The 18265-nt window shown below is 48.1% G+C and overlaps 8 protein-coding genes across 8 annotated transcripts; 2 read left to right on the top strand and 6 right to left on the bottom strand.

Moving 5' to 3' along the window:
* Positions 1-194: 194 nt before the first annotated feature.
* On the bottom strand, positions 195-1961 carry N7443_002806 (putative MFS transporter; the record flags this gene model as incomplete). The annotated part of the gene is made up of 5 exons (XM_056882862.1): positions 195-718; positions 769-1246; positions 1298-1342; positions 1393-1585; positions 1642-1961. 5 exons carry the CDS (start codon positions 1959-1961, stop codon positions 195-197), a joined length of 1560 nt encoding a protein of 519 aa, XP_056744703.1.
* Positions 1962-3756: 1795 nt separating this feature from the next.
* N7443_002805 (glycoside hydrolase family 16 protein) lies at positions 3757-4919 on the bottom strand (the record flags this gene model as incomplete). Its single annotated transcript, XM_056882861.1, has 2 exons — positions 3757-4612; positions 4663-4919. 2 exons carry the CDS (start codon positions 4917-4919, stop codon positions 3757-3759), a joined length of 1113 nt encoding a protein of 370 aa, XP_056744702.1.
* A 1311-nt stretch (positions 4920-6230) lies between these two features.
* N7443_002804 (tetratricopeptide repeat protein) lies at positions 6231-6883 on the bottom strand (the record flags this gene model as incomplete). The annotated part of the gene is made up of 3 exons (XM_056882860.1): positions 6231-6455; positions 6504-6607; positions 6808-6883. The coding sequence occupies 3 exons, from the start codon at positions 6881-6883 to the stop codon at positions 6231-6233; spliced, it is 405 nt and encodes a 134-aa protein (XP_056744701.1).
* Positions 6884-8044: 1161 nt separating this feature from the next.
* Positions 8045-8617, top strand: N7443_002803 (Dicarboxylic amino acid permease; the record flags this gene model as incomplete). The annotated part of the gene is made up of 1 exon (XM_056882859.1): positions 8045-8617. One exon carries the CDS (start codon positions 8045-8047, stop codon positions 8615-8617), a length of 573 nt encoding a protein of 190 aa, XP_056744700.1.
* Positions 8618-8838: 221 nt separating this feature from the next.
* On the bottom strand, positions 8839-10600 carry N7443_002802 (dicarboxylic amino acid permease agtA; the record flags this gene model as incomplete). The annotated part of the gene is made up of 2 exons (XM_056882858.1): positions 8839-10156; positions 10209-10600. 2 exons carry the CDS (start codon positions 10598-10600, stop codon positions 8839-8841), a joined length of 1710 nt encoding a protein of 569 aa, XP_056744699.1.
* A 2651-nt stretch (positions 10601-13251) lies between these two features.
* Positions 13252-14593, bottom strand: N7443_002801 (uncharacterized protein; the record flags this gene model as incomplete). The annotated part of the gene is made up of 5 exons (XM_056882857.1): positions 13252-13337; positions 13388-13561; positions 13614-14064; positions 14104-14423; positions 14515-14593. Coding segments are annotated over 5 exons (1110 nt in total), but the record flags the coding sequence as incomplete, so codon positions are not given.
* A 252-nt stretch (positions 14594-14845) lies between these two features.
* Positions 14846-15976, bottom strand: N7443_002800 (uncharacterized protein; the record flags this gene model as incomplete). The annotated part of the gene is made up of 1 exon (XM_056882856.1): positions 14846-15976. One exon carries the CDS (start codon positions 15974-15976, stop codon positions 14846-14848), a length of 1131 nt encoding a protein of 376 aa, XP_056744697.1.
* A 475-nt stretch (positions 15977-16451) lies between these two features.
* Positions 16452-18225, top strand: N7443_002799 (uncharacterized protein; the record flags this gene model as incomplete). Its single annotated transcript, XM_056882855.1, has 5 exons — positions 16452-16650; positions 16713-16912; positions 16997-17349; positions 17415-18045; positions 18103-18225. 5 exons carry the CDS (start codon positions 16452-16454, stop codon positions 18223-18225), a joined length of 1506 nt encoding a protein of 501 aa, XP_056744696.1.
* Between the last annotated feature and the right edge of the window lie 40 nt (positions 18226-18265).

The following is an 18265-nucleotide window of genomic DNA, read 5'->3' as shown; positions in this document are numbered from 1 at the left end:
GAGGGGTATAGATCTATCATTAACTGCAGCCGACCGATTCACACTCCAAGCTATGTCTATCGCAATACCCTTTCCCAATCCCAATCCCAATCCCAATCCCAATCCCAATCCCCTATCGCAAACAATAAAACCAAACCCAATGAAACTAGTAAAAGGCGCGTGACTGACGCAGAACCATCTCTCGCTCGATTCTATCAAGCCGTCTTGAAAACCGCAGGCCCCGCCCAAATCCTCATCCTCTTCCCCCAAACCTGCAACCCCAAAGCAATAAAGAACGCGGCTCCAACAATCCCACTCATAGTCCCAAATTGACGAATGGTCCCCTGCTTCTCCGCCCACTCAACCATGAAATAAGAAACAATAAAGCCACCAAGAATACGTCCGAAGTTGACCCACGCAGCAACCTCTCCACTTGCCTCGGGGTAGCCATCTAAGACATACGAGTTCACTGCAACAGTGACAATCATCGTGCCGAACACGTACAAGCCCCAGCCCAGGGCTGAGAGCATGTAATGGTACTCGCGCTCGAGGGCAAAGCCCATCAGAACCAGACCAGAGACCATGAATGGCAGAGATACCCAGCACGCCCAGAGACGTGCTTCGGCTTCGAGACGGCCGCCATTGCGCTGGGCGGAGACGTTGGCAATTAGGTCGTGCAGCCAGTGGCCGGTAATTTCGCCTAGGATGGCTGCGACGATGGGGGTGAAGTAGAAAAACCCTGTGGATGCATTAGCAATGATGAGTCGATTTGGAAAGGGTAAAGCATACCGATTTGTTTAGCTTGGAATCCATAAATAGGTCCGAGCATAATCGAAAGTGTGGTATTAATGCCAACAACCCAAGCAAACGTCAACATGTAATAAATACAAGCCAAAATCACAACAGGCTTGCAAATAATCACCAGCGGACGCATAACCGCATCCTTGAACGAGTTCTTCATATAATTCGTCTGCATCTGCTGGATTCCAAGCATGCGCTGCCAGCGTGGGCCATTAGGGCATAGTTCTAGCTGCCTGTTATTGCGGTCGTAGTAGGTCTCGTCGACGAAGAGGATGATAGCGATCAGACATAGACCTGTCTCGATTGCGTAGACGCCAAATGCCCATTGCCAGATTTGCGTGGTCGTGATGAATGCTGCGAAGAGGGGGCCCAGGTAAGGGGATAGGATGATGAAGCCAGACCAGATGTTGATTTTACGGGCGTGTTCGTGGAAGAAGAACATGTCTTTGATGAACATGAGGCCGCCCTATAGGTAATTAGTAAAATAAAGATTTGCGGCTGGGAATGTGAGACTAACGCCCTGGGCAACAGTCGAGAAGAGGCCGTTGAGGATACGGGCAGCCTATAGCGTGTTAGACTGGTCGAGTGAAGCGGAATTCGAGAGTTAGTTACCATGAAAGACTCGAAACTTTGCGCGGCAGCACACCAAATAGCAGTGGCTAGAGCTAGCAGGATGAACCAGAACAGAACAGGGTATCGCCCAAAGTAGGCTGCGAGCGCCACGACGATAGGTCCACCTACACCAAGCATGAAGACATTGCCGACCTGCGAATGGTTAACAACATTTGGGTCCATATGCCATTCACTAGACAGAATCCAGCCATCAGCAGGAAGTCAACACAATCTCCATTGGGTACTTACGCTCCCTGAGGCGTCAATGTCACTGCGCCCGTGCCGCTACCATAGTCCGGTAACAATGCAGTGCATGAAATGATGATGAGGATGAGATGCTTGCGGAATGAACTCCAGTTGAGAGGATCATTGGGCGAATCACTCGGCTGGGGTATAAGAATCGTTTGTCCGTCGGCAGTTGTCTTCAGCCCACGATCATGGACCAGCGAGACGTCATTGAGAACATAGCCTTCCCGCTCACCAATTTCCTCCAATTCATCGATAGCATGGGGTTTCTCATCGTCATAAGTCTGGTTGAAAGCGATATGCCGAGGCTTTTCAGGGTCCATTGTCAAGTGTGCGCCGAAATTGGCGATAAAGATAGGGAAGCGCCGCCCTTGATAATAACAAAGAAGTGGTGGAACCGAAAATGAAAAGTCAACAAGTATTAGAAAGCCAGCTAGAAACCCTGAGCGCGCTCGAGGTCTTTGTACGGCTGGGGGATTTAGGGTAGCTGCATAATCAGCGTGGCAATCGGCCTCTTACCAGCCGAATAGACTGCTCATGGCTGACGATCTCCTTGCTAAAACCCTGCATGTGTATGTGGGGAGAAACCTTGATGGTTGAAAAAGTACATTGTGGATTTTCAATTTGGCGTTGATTCGCTGAACCTCCCTACACACGACTGCGACCCTTGTGAACTACAAGGGTAGTGGGGGAGGATACGAAGCATTGCAATAGCGTGGCTAGCTTATGGGCGTGTGGAGCAGGAACGCGGGTTGACTGATGCCGATCTCGACCTTCTGGGATTAAGGGGTCTGGATGTACTGCCGGACAGATTCCACCCTACTTGGATAAGGGTGATGCAATGCCGAATACGAGAACTCTTGTCCCTCGCAGATGCCGAGACGATCAACGGCCTCGAAACTTTGGGGAAGCTTGTTCAGTTTCGATTTCTGTAGGACTAGAAGCTTAAAGTCTTGCGCTCACTGTTCAAGCGGAGACGTGTCAAATTATTATGTTGATCAATTCCCTGTATGGACGCTATTGACATTTTGAACGACAGACATCGATAGATCAATGTTTTCTGAGAGAGATCACCTATGGGTCATTCTGTTTGAAGAGAAATCAAGTTTCAGCCGGTTGATCATAACTTAAATTTTTATCCGACGATGCCTCCAGACAAACTTGTTGCTAAATTCATGCCTGCAAGGCAATTGTCAAGGAAATCTGTAGAAAATTGCCACCTCGGCAATCTTACCCTAGTTAAATCAATGAAAACGGTCACATTGTTTACCGGCCTTCTTGTGTCGGGAGTAAGGCTTCTAAGGGTTGGACATTGAGGAACTTGTTATTGGAATCATGACCAGTAGCCACTGTGGGGTAAATGATTGATAACTATCAGTTGTAGCTTCACTAAAATGTCCCTGTAACCACAAGAACTTGGGTAAAAGATTCGGAAAGAAAGGGGCGCAAAGATAACTCGCGTAAAAAAGTTCTAATAGATGTTGATACATTCATAGTATTACGTCCTGTGGCTTCATCTCTGTCGCTGACCTGTTGCCATTACCTGAGATAACTGCAGCCATTGTTCACCAGAAAACATTGACAACGATAATGGGGTTGGCACATAGTATAGTCCCACCCACTAAAATTCGTGTGCTCATCAAGACAAGAGGCACTGCTCCGCCAGGAGGATTGCGCATCAGTCAAATAGTGCCCTTTTTATCGAATACGCGGGATTTTTCAATAAAATCAAACAAAATCAGGTTTGCACCCCCTGGGAATCTCACGCACACCATTGTAACCTCTGGCCCATTCGTAAATAGCATTGTGGTCTAAAACCGCCTGCTAAGGGTATGACAAGGGTGCTTCAACCCTCCTCCGTGCTCTCATGTTCAGGAATGATTTTTGAGACATTCTCACTTGGTCAGTCACCTTTTATTGCTAAAGTAGTAGCTCTTCGACCAATGGCTGCCGCGGTGACCTGGTTCCTATCGACCCAATGAAAACTAGGTCGCAGCCCGAATGAGCAAGTAGAATGGGTACCTGAGATCAGATTGTGCGGGGTAGTAAGTTTGGAAACGATTGAGGTGTTTCAAATAATTAATTGATGCCAATTCTAACTGAAATCAGACGTATATTCTATGTGCTTGCTTGGTAAACCTTGAAACTCTTGAACTCCCAGTATGCCGTCGTAAAATTAGATGCATTATCCATCACAAACGTCTCGCAACTGTCCGGACACCCGCTCTGTGTGGTGTAGTACTTAGTCGCAGATGCCCAGCCTCCGCAAAAATCGATGTTGGCAATGATACTCTGGTTTGTGAAATGATTGCCGATGTTGCACTCCGTACTTGGGAAATCTGCATACGCTTTACCCCATGTGGAAGGATCGGGACTCCCTGAAGTAATATCGGATGGGATGTCAGCGCGAACCCAATGCCAGACTCGAATGCCCGCGTCACGAAGCTCCATGGCATAGACCTGTTTAGAAGTTAGCCAATAGATTCCTGTCTGATGACGAAAACAACTGACTCCGCCGCCCTGTGCATTGAACTCAGGACCATATGTGGCCTTAGCACCTTTCACACCACATCCTGATTCGTCATTCGCTTCCCAGTAACACGTTTTGTACAGCGCAGAACCAGTCTCTTTCCGCTTCACGCCCATATTGCAGCCACTTGACGTATGAAGAGTTGCTTGGTTGCCCCATTCACCCATATTTACAGCTTCCATGACATCAATCTCGCCATGAGCTGGCCAGTTACTCGGATCTGTAAGCCACAGAGCTGGCCATATACCACAAGCGTAAGGGGTATGCAAAATATCGAAAACAAATAACCCATCGGCATAGGTATTGTTAGACGTGATCCTGACGGATTGGCGACCGTCAGCTACCTCGTCTGATCCGCTATATGTTGTGTCCACCTTGAGCACAGCGGATGTGTTCGTGGCATAAGTCAAATTGAGCCATTCGGATGAAGCTCGGTCAATATATCTGTAGAAAGGTGGTTAGTGGGGAGACAAAGAGATGCGAGAGAGACTTACTGAACAAATCCGCCTGACGGGTCGGAGGTAGCATAATAAAAATTATTGAAAAAATTAGACCCCGAATAGGTATCTACCAAACTATAGTCGAGTTTGGTATAATTGGGATAGCGGTTTGCCCGCACCCCGAGCACAGCGCCCACAATAACAGCAACGATGACCACAACAGCACCGACTGCAGCGGAGAGCTTTTTCGTCAAGGACCATCCTCGCGGGTCCCAGGCGGAATGTCCTGCTTTTGTTGCTTCGGCTTCCATATTCCACGACCCGTAGGCAGGTGGTTCGCTGATTCTGGAGAAGCCTGGTTGTCTGGTATCTGGATGAGACGACCAATCATGTAGATCATGGGGCATCCCAACAAAGATTATGGTTAAGGTTATCCAATCGTTGGGAAAGATATTTGCCGGTCCAAGAACGTTGCGGAGAGTAAAAAAAGAAATACAAAATTCGCACTTTAACGACCATTAAAACACAATCACTGCAAGACGCGCGATAGAGATTTGCAATTCGCCATTGGCAAGGCCGCGTATCTTGCCAAGCCACAGATGACGAAGTGCGGCTGCTGCCACGCAGACCACGCGTAAGGCTGTGATTAGGGCAAAAGGGAAAAACATTTTTCACCGGCAAAATACAGCACACTATCCAGTATGGAATTCTTAGACTAGCCTCTTTAATCATTTTTAACTGTTCGCATGATTTCCTGGCAATTTGTTCGATAGCCGGTGGTTCGTCTAAATCAGTGAGCAAGATAGTCCCGAAGAGGGGTAAGTCCGGTTTGTTACAGTACTTCCGGAAATCGATGTCACCGCCAACTCTTTTCGATTGTTTCTCGAACCTTACTGCCAAGAAACGCTAATCTACTTTGAGGGTAGTCAAAGTACACCCAGTCTTGACATATGGTACGGAACATCGAACGCAATATGGGCCTGTAAGTTACACCATTCATATATAAATTAAGAATCCTAGAAACTGCCATACAGACAGACGGAGTGTTGTTGCCCAAAGGCTCTGACAATTGACTTTATTGAATACGAGCTCCTTCCCGAATGCTACTATACAGAAGCTATATGTTTCAGTAAGCATGATGGAATCCCAACTGGTGAGCATTATATCCAAATGTCTAAATGCTTATCACAATTATCGTAAAAAAAACAGAGCTCTTCATCTTTGCTATAACAAGATTTGTTGATCTCCTTGTCTTTCACTATTATATTCGAAAAGAAGCTTCCTTGCAGGAAGCCCTATTTTCTGCTGAAGAGGTGCGAGAAGATTTTGCGTCTACCATGTCGGTCAGGTTGGGAAACTGGCTCGGAGGTATCGGTGGGATTGGCCAGGATTTGGTCGTCTTTGGTTTTAGTCGGCGCCTTTATGAATTCGAAAGATGGAGACTCATCCTTCCTACACCATTCGTTAAGGAGAGACTTGTAAGACATAGCGTGTGGATGGTCAGGGCCTAATTTCCGGTCGCAAAGTGGAACACATTCGGCCATCAACAGCAAAGCGGCTTTGCGTTGACCCGATAAGCGAAGGGTATAAGCGAGGTTGGCCATACTCGTCAGCGTGAAAGGCTAGTCAGTGCCGAGCTTCGTCTTGCTAGTCTCTATAGCCTGCACAAAGAACTGCTCTGCCTCTTCCCACCGGCCCTGGTTCCAGAACGCTAACGCCAGATTGCCCATACTCTTCAGCGTTTCAGGATGCTCAGTGCCGAGCTTCGTCTTGCGAATCTCCATAACCTGCACCTCGAGCTTTATCCTGCTACTTATCTGCCTCTTTTTGGGCAATTTTGTTGTTGGCTATGTATGTCAGCAGCGTGAGGACGCATCATCTCCAGCGATCCAAACCGAGATGAACCAACGCTGATAGTCCTTTATCTTTAGGGCAGTAGCTGTATAGGAACCTTGACGCCGGTCATCATTGATAAATTCCATGCTCTTAACGATCTTGGCTGGTACCAAACAGCGTAGTACGTTCCCACAAAACCCAATAACCGAGTGTTCCTACCCGACTGATGTTGTCTAAGCCTGGTCGCACTGTGTGCGCCGATGTTGATATACGGACAATTGTATACCTTCTATTCGATGAAGACGCTTTATATGATGTCGTTCACAGTTTTTGTCATTGGCTCAGTCCTGACAGCCGCCGCACCATCATCTTTATCGTTCATTCTTGGTTGCGCATTCAGCGGTTTAGGCGCGGCGGGCATTAATTCCAGCATAAGCATGTGAGGTCTCAGCACGCTCTGACTATCGTATTGTACACTCATATCCTGGCAGTATCATCGCAAACACCACCTCGTTTGCTACCTTTTTGATGAAGTCTATCATGTTCAACACATTGCCTGCTCAAATTTTGAGCAGTTACTTTCACGAAATCACTTGTGCATCGATTCATGGGATAGCCTTACGAATATGGCCAACCTTGCATTGATAGCTTTGAACCTAGGTTGATGGTAGGAGGACGAGAAGCTCAACTTGCAGCCACACCACACTATATCACTGCTGAGGCTCGACTTATTTCTCACCCAACGGACACCTTAATTGATTTAATTGACTGCGTTGTAAATTTATCGGAAGTGACCTTCGCGATCTTCACTTTGATCGTCTAGACCTTTCTGGCCGATATGCGTTTCGAAGCTGGCAATATAGATATTCAAATCCCTTTGTCATGTATTGCTCACGGATTTGCCTAGACCAAAGCTCCATTTTTATCTGATTATAGCAATTTTTGCTTTTGTAAAGTGGGTTGCGCATACAAGAAATAACATAAACCAAGGCTTCCTGTAGGTCTCCCGTAGTCTGAAAAACCGACGTATTGTCAGTTTCGAGTTGTTGCAGAGAGGTAAAGAGAGAGATTTTGTATACTGAACGGAGTGATGGTGAAGTGGTGGGGAAAACCATAGCTTCTAAATAAAAAGCCGTAACAGGCCAAGTGATGCAAGATCCATTTCTGCAAACCTTGAATGAAGAAGTTTTGTTTATTTAAGAACGATGCTCAATTATCTCCAGTATGCTACCATTCACGTAAAATATAACCTATGAATACAGGTCAAGTGCTACCTTCAAATGTTTTGTCAAATGCCCGAGTGATCTATACCAACCTCAGGCACCCACGCAACCCCCGTCCGTTTGTATATTTTCTATCTCTTCCCTATCTTTCCATCTCCCACAACTTCCATCAATTTAACAAGTTTTCCATGAGGTATTCTTTTAAGACCGTAATCCACTACCATACCGGCGAAGTGCAAGTCAGTCAAAGGTGAGTAGAATAAAACTCGGCTTTTCCGAATTCTAGTCGCAAATACTAGCTCTATTGACCCGTCGACAGTCACCAGGATTCCTGAACCTTCCCTTGAAGCTTCGACGAGCTTGGAAGAAGCACAACCATGGCCGATCAAGAGGAAGTCACCAAAAGTAGAGATTGCAGTAACGCCATGATGCCGAATTCTTCCTTCGACTTCGGAAACAACCAAAATTACGGATCCGAAAATCCTAGAGATTGCGATCCAACACCCAGAAACAACATGATTCTCACAGAAAAAGAAGTTACAGAGTCTCTTCAGATATCCGAGCGAATCATGGAAGAGTCTAAAGGCGACGAATGCGATCCATACTTCATAAGCCTAGCGGATGTGATGGTCAAACTGGCTGCAGCCACACTAGAAGTCAAGAAGAGGATTGAGAGGAAATACCCAGATGATCATTTTCCATTGACAGAGCCATTCGCTTCCCCCTCGGAAGAAAGACATGCAGAATCAATGGAGTTCCTTGATCATGAATTCAAGATGTTTGCAGAATGCTTTGTCTTTCTGGTTCGAGCTTATATGTCTCTCACTTCGGAGAAAATCAATATCCTGAGCCAGGTACCAAACGATTGGGCAAAAGGAGATATTGTAGCTGAAGATGTGCAGGTACCGAGCTCGACACAGGGTGATGGCGTGGGAGGGAAAGAGGAATAAAAGATGGGCAGATTTCAATTTAGAAACTCTAAAGAGAGAGGTTCTACATGGCAATATGCTAAGTGAGAGAATTTGAACGATTGTTCAGATATGTTAATTGGCATTTCGTAATTCATCTAGGTTCAATGCACCATGATAGATATGGCCCATGCATATTAAAAGATACATAAGTGCAATAGTCGCTGACATATGCCTTTCAGATATAAAGACCATGATCGGAATTAAAATAGCCAAGAAACACATTTCTGGTAGAACCAGTTTGACTGAGTATGCTTCTCAGCCTGAGCCTCCTTCTGAGCAAGGTAAGCGGCTTCCTCGCGATCGATTTCATCCTTGCCACTCCAAAGGTCCGCGTTCTCAGGAGTGACCTTTGGCTGACCGCGATGAGTGAGCTTGTACCCGAGGATGAGAATTAGGTACAGCGGGATGCCCAGATATGCCGTAATAAAGTTCTTGTAATCGAAGTTGCCGTACTTTGGAGAGTGGGTAAATACGTTGAAGTTCTTGGTGAATGCAATGAGGATACAGAAAGCGAGTGCTCCGTATGAGCCGTAAATACCGAAGGGAGCAACATAAGCGAGCTCGCTGTTGGGGACATTCTGTGCGCGGCGTGCACGAACGAAATAGATGTGGGTAACCAGGATCGAGATCCAGGTTAAGAGACCGAAGATGGTGACCAAGTTCACGAAATACTTGAAGACTGTCTTGGAGTCACTGGAGACATTCATATATGCCAGAAGTGCAAACACTGCTGAGACTCCTAGGGCGAAAATGGGAACACCCCGACGGTCGGTCCGAGAGAAGATTTTTGGCGCTTTTCCTTCGCGGGCAAGACCATAGATTGTACGGGTCGCAATGTAGAGGTCGGAGTTCGCCGCGGAAAAAACAAAGAGCAGGATACAAGCGTTCAGGATGTGGGAGAGTGCAGGGATTCCGGCGTTTTCAATGGCGACAACGAATGGGGATGCGGCAGCAGAGCTGCTGGCGTTGACGGCGAAGGCGAGCTTAGGATCATTATACTTGACCAAGGTACCGACAAGGAGAACAGAAAGCACATAAAAAACCAGGATCCGGTAGAAGGTCAATCGGATGGCACGGGGAATAGTGCGGCGAGGGTTTTGGGCTTCACCCACGGTGACACCGACGAGCTCCGTTCCGAGATAGGCAAAGGTAGCAGAGACCATAGTAGACCAGAAAGCATAGAATCGACCGGCAGCACCGGTGTCAATGTATTCCGCAAAAGCGCCCGGGTTCTTCCAGTATCTGAATCCTTTCCGGTCATGGTCCGGGCCTCCGCCAAGCATCAAGATGAAGGACAACAGAATGATTCCGAGAATAACAACGACTTTGAACGATGATAGCCAGAACTCGAATTCTCCGAAGAACTTTACTCCGAAGTAATTGATACAGATGATCAAGAGAAGAAAGACCGTAATCCATACACCAGGGTTAACCTTTTCCGCTGGTATCCAGTATGATATGACCAGCGCACCAGCTGTCAACTGATTTGGTGTGACGAGAATGTATTTAAACCAGTACCTGTGTCCTGTGTCAGAACAGACTTTTTTCACAAGGGTTGGAGAATACTCACGTCCAGCCCACCGCGAAACCGAGGGCAGGGTCACAGAATCGAACGGCATAACCAGTGAATCCAGAGGGCAAAGGGAGCCATGCCGCCATTTCGCCAAGAGCGCACATCACCAAGTACACAATGAAACCCACCCAGGTATAAGCGATCAGGATTGAGCCCGGGCCTGCTTTCGCGAGAGCTTCGCCTGTTCCGATAATCAGACCGGTTCCGATGGCACCACCGATAGCAATCATGGTGATGTGCCTCGCCTTGAGGGCACGGTGAAGTTCAACATGGTTGGGATCCGACAAGCCACCTCCCTCAACCGTGGCAATGTCATCACCGCTGTATTCGCTCTTGATCGGGGCTTCGGATGAGAAGCCTGAGGGCTTCTCACTCTTCAGCTCCGACATTGCTGCTCTGGGAAGACGCGAGATGAGATCTATATGAGGCACTGGAAGCTGAAGAAAGTTGGGATCTGCTGCAGTAAAAAGAAGAAGAAAAGAAGAGATCAGCAGTGAAGGGATGGGGCTTATAGTGAAAATTCGCCGGGGTCTCAACCTGCAGCTCGACTGTTCTTGATCGCGGGCCAAGAAAAACTGACCACCCACGAGATAAGACCCTCAAGAGCCCGGCAAAATCACGGGGAAACTCGACCAAATAAGAATTCAGACATTCTGGGGCCTCGCCTTCCTGTTAAGCGGACTGGGAAGCCAAGCAGCCAAGCCATCTCGCGCATGGAAATGGACCATCGAGGTAGAAATGTTCCACGGGATCGTGCGGAGTACCTGAGTACCAGCAAACGTTACATTCCCAAGAGCCTCCTCAAAAACATGGCTTTATTATGCGAGCGCCCCCTGGACCCTAAGCCCCGATCATCGTGCAGCCGAAAAAGGCTATGCCTGCACGGCTGGGACAAGATCATACTGCCTACATGAACTCTGAGATTCGATAGCTAACTACTGTATACAGTACAGAAGCCCGAGTCCCCACAGGAATCCCTTCTGTCAAAGCTTCTTGATAAGACTTGCCCCCCAAATTTGCCAAAGCGGAGTGCCTAGACGCCAAGAACTCGGAGAGAAGCTAACCCTTTGCACGTCTTGCGGGGGGGGCCACACGGCTCGCTTTGCATCGGACTTGATTTCTCATTATCCCGCAAGTACGGGGTGACATGTTGTACCTTTTGTGTGTAAGCATAGATATTGAACTCAATTATTCACAATACGGGGTAGTGGGACAGGCCAACACCGGGCGTACCTGCTGATCGGGATTCTAGGATATTTACTTCACTCCAAGCCCCATCATCAACATAGCAAGATCAGCATGTGATCGGAAGCAACCCGCCTGTCTTTAGCCCAGTCCCAGGGAAAATTCTCGATATGACTTGCCGTCGGTGAGCGCAGGCGCAGCAAGGTTGAATAGCACGGAAATGGCTTGGCGATCAGCCAGCGTTACGCGCCAAGACCGTCCGCCACTGCCTTTCCATCCAATAGCAGTGCGTGCTATCTCTGCATCCCGGTCGGGTTTGATTTGGCCGCTTGGCGGGCGCTCGGGTGTTGGGTTTACGAATCATTTCAGTTAGAGAAGAAGTTTTTTCTCTCGCTTTATCTAGCCAAGAGAACCAAGTGGGCCTGCTCGGATAGCGATATTCTTACTCCAGAATATGTGTACAAACTCACTGATAGTATATATTCTTCGGGTCCAGACCATGGCTCCTGTCCCACAGGAATCCTGAGATCCACAAAACGATTATCAGGTATCAGCAAAATGCCTTGATATGGCATAGGATGGTATATTCTTTAATAACCAAAATGTCTAATGGCAAAACAAGGCCACAATCGAAGAAAGCCTACGAAAGATAATTATGTCGGGCGGACAGGATAGACTTAAGAGGGTAAAGCTGCCTTGTGTGCCCATCGAGATTTAGCGAAGGCAAAGAACGATGGTAAATCGAGACCATCTCTGAGAGTCAACACTGAATCATGAGAGATAAATAGATATACTAAGGTGTCAAAGCATCTGCATTGAGCTTACAGAAACATGATAAAATAAAGCATCGATACCCTTTGGCATGTCGGAGCTCGGAACTTTCCCTCCTCATCTCTTTTTCCCTCACCAAACCACACAGTTGGCTTTTAGAGAATCGCGTCAAACACACCTTACGCTCAGCCATTCATAAACACGAATGAACTCGAAAATGGACACTACAGTCTCTTGAACTGGGGACATGTCATCTATCGCACTACCTACTCTGCTGCATCCGATGCTGTATTCCTAGGCGCTATTAGCTTTATTGAGGCCTGCATTAAATAATCATTCTTCGAAGAGAGCGCTCACGATTCTACTGATTGTGCCGATGAAGTCTGGGCCAAACACCGGTCAACCATCATAGAAGATCCCGCCCAATTGCACGGGGCGTCTCCCGAGGCGGCTCGCGCTCATTTTGAGGCATAGGTGGATGCCCAAGGCATGCGTGATTATTGGACAAAATTTCGAATGTGCATTACCATCGATGAAGAATCCCTGCAAACGCTGAAAGGCACACATGGGGAGGACCTTGATAATGAGGAGTCCGAGAACCTCATTGATGAAGGATTGAGATGCGTGAAGGTCCTTGAAGCATTTCTGATTGTGGATGAGCTTGACACTTTTCCCGGGTGACAGGCGCACCATGCACAGAAACACATGGTTGCCGTAAGAGACATTCAAGGAACCCTTTCTCAGTTCTCCCATAACTTTCGCAGCATGTCTTTCCAGCCTCTTCCTTTCGAGAATTCATTTATTTGCGAGGTTCAGAGAGGCTGTATATGACTTGACACATATCTCGATGCCCGAAATTCGTTGGTAGTTCGTAAATGTATGGATTGCTCTTCAATAAAAACCATGGACGCATTATTTCAGATCGTACCCTTCAGGGCTAGAAACACATATCGACCTTCACAAAATTCAATCTGCTCGTGAAGGCTCTCCATCAAACTTGAGTCCAATGATCCATACGACTAGCTGTCGATTCAGACTGTAAATGCCATCAACGTACCGTAGAATCAAACTATATGACTATATGCTAATCATTACTCGGTCCAGGCTTCTCTCTCACAGTGGAATTGAGATTGAATGCCGCCACAAGTCCAATCAAGATGGAAGTGAGAGCTATACCTATCAGACATAATAGCGCAAGTACAAGATAGAACAACACGTACTGAGTATGAGTTGCGGTTTGGGGAATTCGAATTGTTCTACTACAACTCCAGCCAAGATTGGCCCAACCAGAAGACCGGTCATCCAGCTCATACCTGTCAAGGCAATCGCCGGGGAAAATCCGCGACCTTTGCCAAAGACGCCAGGGTAGCGTGTCTCTAGTGAGTCAATAGTCTCTGAAGGTTAAAGAGTTAGTGCCGAACATTCCGAAGCGTGTTATTAACTCACTGTTTGCTTCCATGGTGCCAACTCCCTTAAGAAGAAATATCAAACTGCCGATTGTAGCCGTGCATATACTGAAGATAATTTTGCCCCGGTTTCCGATTGTAGCCCATGGGAAACGACCATCACCAGCCGCACCGAGAAGCCACAAGACTGGAGCGAGGGATAAAAAGCCGAGCGTGATCGGAGTACGAGATCCCTCACGATTCTTCAACCATCCCATGAGCGGGGAGAGGATCATTCCAGGGCCTTGAAGAGCAGCAAATAACAGACCCACAGGGAAAACACCCCATCCTAATACAGCTCGCACAAGTATCGCAAATGTCGTTTGGAAGCTTGCAATTAAGAGATAAAACACAAAATAGCAGAAGAAGCCTGCAGAGAAACGAGGTTGTTGTAGTAAAAACACATAGAACCTCCAGCCTTGCACTTTTGTCACAGTGACGGCGGGCTCAGACTACTGCTCGCCTAGTAAGGACGCTTGTTAGGTATCAACAGATGCTTCATTTTGAGATTTTGGTTTTCCGCTGTCTGTGTTATGTGATGGTTTTTCAATCATCAAAAGTCGCATGATAATATCGACCACTAGGAAAGTAAAGGCCCCGGCCCAAGCGGTCCAGTATTTTCCAAAGCCAAACAGAAAAGCGGCTATAACGGGTCCAGCAAAAGTCCCAGCGGCCGATAAAGTAGAGAGTAATTCAGCAATCTTGCCCATATGCTCCGGGCCTAGATTCTCTGCTAGCGCAGCCAGACTGACGATGAAAAGCCCATTGCTGACAATGGACTGGAAGAGACGACCAACAAACAAGCCCGCTACTTTTTTTAATTGTTAGGACGTGGAACTTAGCATCAATGAATTGTAAAGCGACATACATGAAGCTGTAATCGAGAGACACGCGATGCTCACCAGAGTAAGCATCAACAGGGCAAGTAATACTAGTTCCTTTGACTTGGCCCGGTCGATAATGTCGCCAAGGGACCAGACGCTATATCACCACTCTTGTGCGCGCTATAACCATGAGCAATCTATCCGCGGTAGAGATTCACACAGAATGCCACTTATCATTGATTCTGCAACTTTGAACGGTGTATGCGATGCAGCTCGGGAGCGCCCGCGGGTCCGCCATCGGTCCGAGGTTCTCACAACAGATGGTGGCTACCGTGGGTTATACCCCTTTATCTTTCGGAATTATGGATTACTTCACGTGTATCAAGTCATTTCAATCAATTCAAAGCAATCACAGAGACAAATCATCGCCCCAAACAGACTTCGCAATGTCAACCATCAACGAGATCTTCTCCCACTGGTCCTCTTCCGTCAACTCATTTCCTTCCATCGAACTGGAGAACCCACACTGATGGCTGAGACATAGCTGGTCCAAACCCCGCGGACAGAACGCAGCAGCTTCGTTCAGGCGAGCAACAACGGTGTCTCGCTCCTCGCGCGAGGGCCCTTTGCTTGTCATCAGACCCAGCACAGCAATCTTGTTGGGGGGCAAGAAGCGCAACGGCTTGAAGTCACCTGAGCGCTCGTCATCAAATTCCAAGAAGTAGACATCGACGTCGATCTGCTGAAAGAGCACGTCGGCGATCGGCTCATACCCACCGGACGCGAACCACTGACTTCGATAGTTCCCGCGACATAGATGCATGCCGATTTTCATGTCGGTCGGTCGCTGCGAAATAGCCGCGTTGATCAGAGCGGCGTACTGGAGCGGCAGCTGGTCAGGGTCCTCATTGCGTTCCTTGGCGGACTGGCGAAAGTATGGGTCGCATAGGTAGACCATATTGGTCTCATCTAGTTGAACGAAGCGACACCCGGCGGCGTAAAGGTCGGCAATCTCCTGCTGCCACATCTTGGCCAGGTCCTGGAAGAACAGGCCCATATCGGGATATGCCTCCCGACTGACATTCTCGCGGCCACCGCGGAAATGCAATGCGGTCGGTGCGGGAATGCATACTTTGCCCGCGGCTGCAACGGAAGAGTCGCGCAGGCGTTGTTGCAGGAATTTGAAGTCATCCACTTGGATGGCATTTGGATGGTGTAGCTTCTCAGTTACGAACAGCCTTGGTGGAGAGTCGCGTGTTGGCTTGATGGTCGCCAAGTCTTCGCGGTACTCGACGCCACCAATTTGTGTGAGAAAGTCGATATGAAACGACCGGCGGCGGAACTCTCCATCGGTGATGGCGCGGATGCCCTTTGCCAGCTGTTTAATAACCACATCCCGGATGCATTCATCCTCCCGGGATCGCAGCTCGCTAGCACTGATTTCCCCTTTCTCCAGCTGCGTCCGCGATTCCTTGAGTAGGGTAGGACGTAATAGTGAACCAACGTGGTCCGCACGGTAGACACCAAGAGGGAGAGTCATGCTGATATCGGTAAGAGTATGGGATAAAAATCTGAAAGGATCGAAGGAATCAAGCCAGGGACTTCTTATATATATGTCTAACTGTAAAGCAGTATGGACTACATATATTAATTCTTCCCTGATGCAGGAACACTCCGTACTGTATGACGAGTGTATAGCTGTTACGAGTAGCATGCAGGTGGAGATAAATTACAGACCCGAGGTCACTAGACCGTACAGTAAGAAATTCTGTATTCGCGCTGTAATACATCCACAACAAACTTGAAAGTTCCTTGTGGAAACAGCTCAGCTCACCGAAATTTTTACCGTAAGATTATTCCGGCTAGAGATTGATTTGGGTCGGAGATCAGGGACCCCTGAGAATCTTCTGCTCACCAAAAAAAACATTTTTGAAGTGGATTTGCTAAGTCAGTAAATAGACTTTTTGTCAGAACACCCAACTCTTGAACAGCTGAACGAAAAAGTTCGCCTCACAATGTCGACACCATGGCCCTCCGCTATATATCTGGTGGGCACGATCTTGGTGCTTGTGCTGATTGTGCTCTATTGTCGTGACTCGGCGTTGCGACACATACCCGGCCTTCCAGGAGCCGGATATTCCTCCCTACGCCATGTAAGGTCGATCATCTCGAAAGGACTGTTGAAGGATTATGTGACATGGTGTCGCCAATATGGTATGTTCTCATCCATTGAGACACGACAGAAAGTTCGATGCAGAAAGGTTGACACTTTTTAGGAGAACTGGTTCGCATTGAGCCAAATGTCCTCCTAACGTCATCGCCTGACTTGGTGATGCATATGTCTGGAGTCCGATCCCGGTATGGCAAGGATTCGGCCTTTTATCTGCTCGCTCACCTGGCGCCGGGAAAAGAGAACCTTGCCAGCCTGCTTGACGATCCGACACATAACCGCCATAAATCCTTACTAGCCCCTGCGGTGAGTTTCTCTTTCGTCTGGATGTCGTGTCGAAGATATATCTTTCAGGTACAACCGATGGAGATTCTAATCTGCGCCGCATAGTACACGAAGGATATCAGCGGTGCTAGAGAACCTACAATCGATTCCCACTTGCGAAAGTTTCTACAAGACGTTCAGTCTAATTACCTATCAACAACTGCAGCCGTGAAGTTGATGGATCTGTCCAAAGGATCGCAGTACTTTACCACCAAAGCCATTATCGAGCTGACCTATGGTCCGGACTTTGAAGACCTTCTTGAAGACAAGGCTGTCGCCGGTCTGGTCGAAATGCCCGAGGGTGCTTTCAATATGCCGGGATTTCTCTATGCCACTCGGCTTACAAAAGTAATGGGGCTCATCGGTCAACTGATGGCTTCCAAGGAGGATACAGATGATGGCTTTGGCAAGTTTTTAAAGTGTGTTGACGAAATGAGTGACACGAAAATATCGAAATCTCGAAAATGAAAGCTAACAAGAGCAGCGTGGCTAGTCGCCTGAAAAACTCCTCCGCGGAGACCAAGAGACTTGGTATGGTCCAGACCTACCTGCAGAACGGTATGAGCCCCGAGCAGGTCGCCCACGATGCACTGACACAGGTGCTTGCGGGACAAGTCACTGTGTCGGCTGCAATCAGTGGAATCATGATTCTGTTAATGAGCAACCCTCGCGTTCTCTCAGCGCTGCGCAAGGAGATTGACGCTGCCGTCAGCGACGGTGCAATGTCTCTGGACGAGGTTATTATAAGCTACGCAAAAGCTTTAGCCTTGCCATATCTACAAGCCGTTGTGCGCGAAGGTCTTCGATTTTTCCCACCGACCGTCGATCCCCTGCCCCGAGTGGCACCCCAAGAGGGCGACAGTGTCAAGGTGGGCGATCGAACTGTCTTCATCCCCGGCGGTACTAGAGTGCTGACCAGCACTTGGAGTATCACACGAAACACTGAAGTCTTTGGTGAAGATGCGGACGCCTTCCGACCGGAGCGCTGGATCGGGCTGGACGGACCGAGAAGCGCGCGAATGCAGAAAGTCGCAGACCTGATCTTCGGGTTTGGAAAAGGCCGCTGCTTGGGCATCACGATTGCGCGGATGATGATCTGTAAATCTATCTTCGAGGTACACCATAACATGTATCCCTTTTCTTGATTCGACCGCCAAGGCTAACCTAACAAGCTTGTCCGTCGCTTTGACATGGCTCTCACAGAGCCGTGGTCGCCTATGAGTAATGTGCTGAACATGGGCGCGTGGGAGCGTAGTGGAATGATGGTCGTCGTGACGGAGAGGGAGGATAATTAGGTGCACATGCTTGGATATTAGACCTTGATTAGACGTATCG

The sequence above is a fragment of the Penicillium atrosanguineum genome (genome assembly GCF_028827265.1).
Source record: "Penicillium atrosanguineum strain IBT 20685 chromosome Unknown utg000002l_segment0_segment0, whole genome shotgun sequence".
NCBI lineage: Eukaryota > Fungi > Ascomycota > Eurotiomycetes > Eurotiales > Aspergillaceae > Penicillium > Penicillium atrosanguineum.
This window is presented reverse-complemented; position numbering and strand designations above follow the sequence as displayed.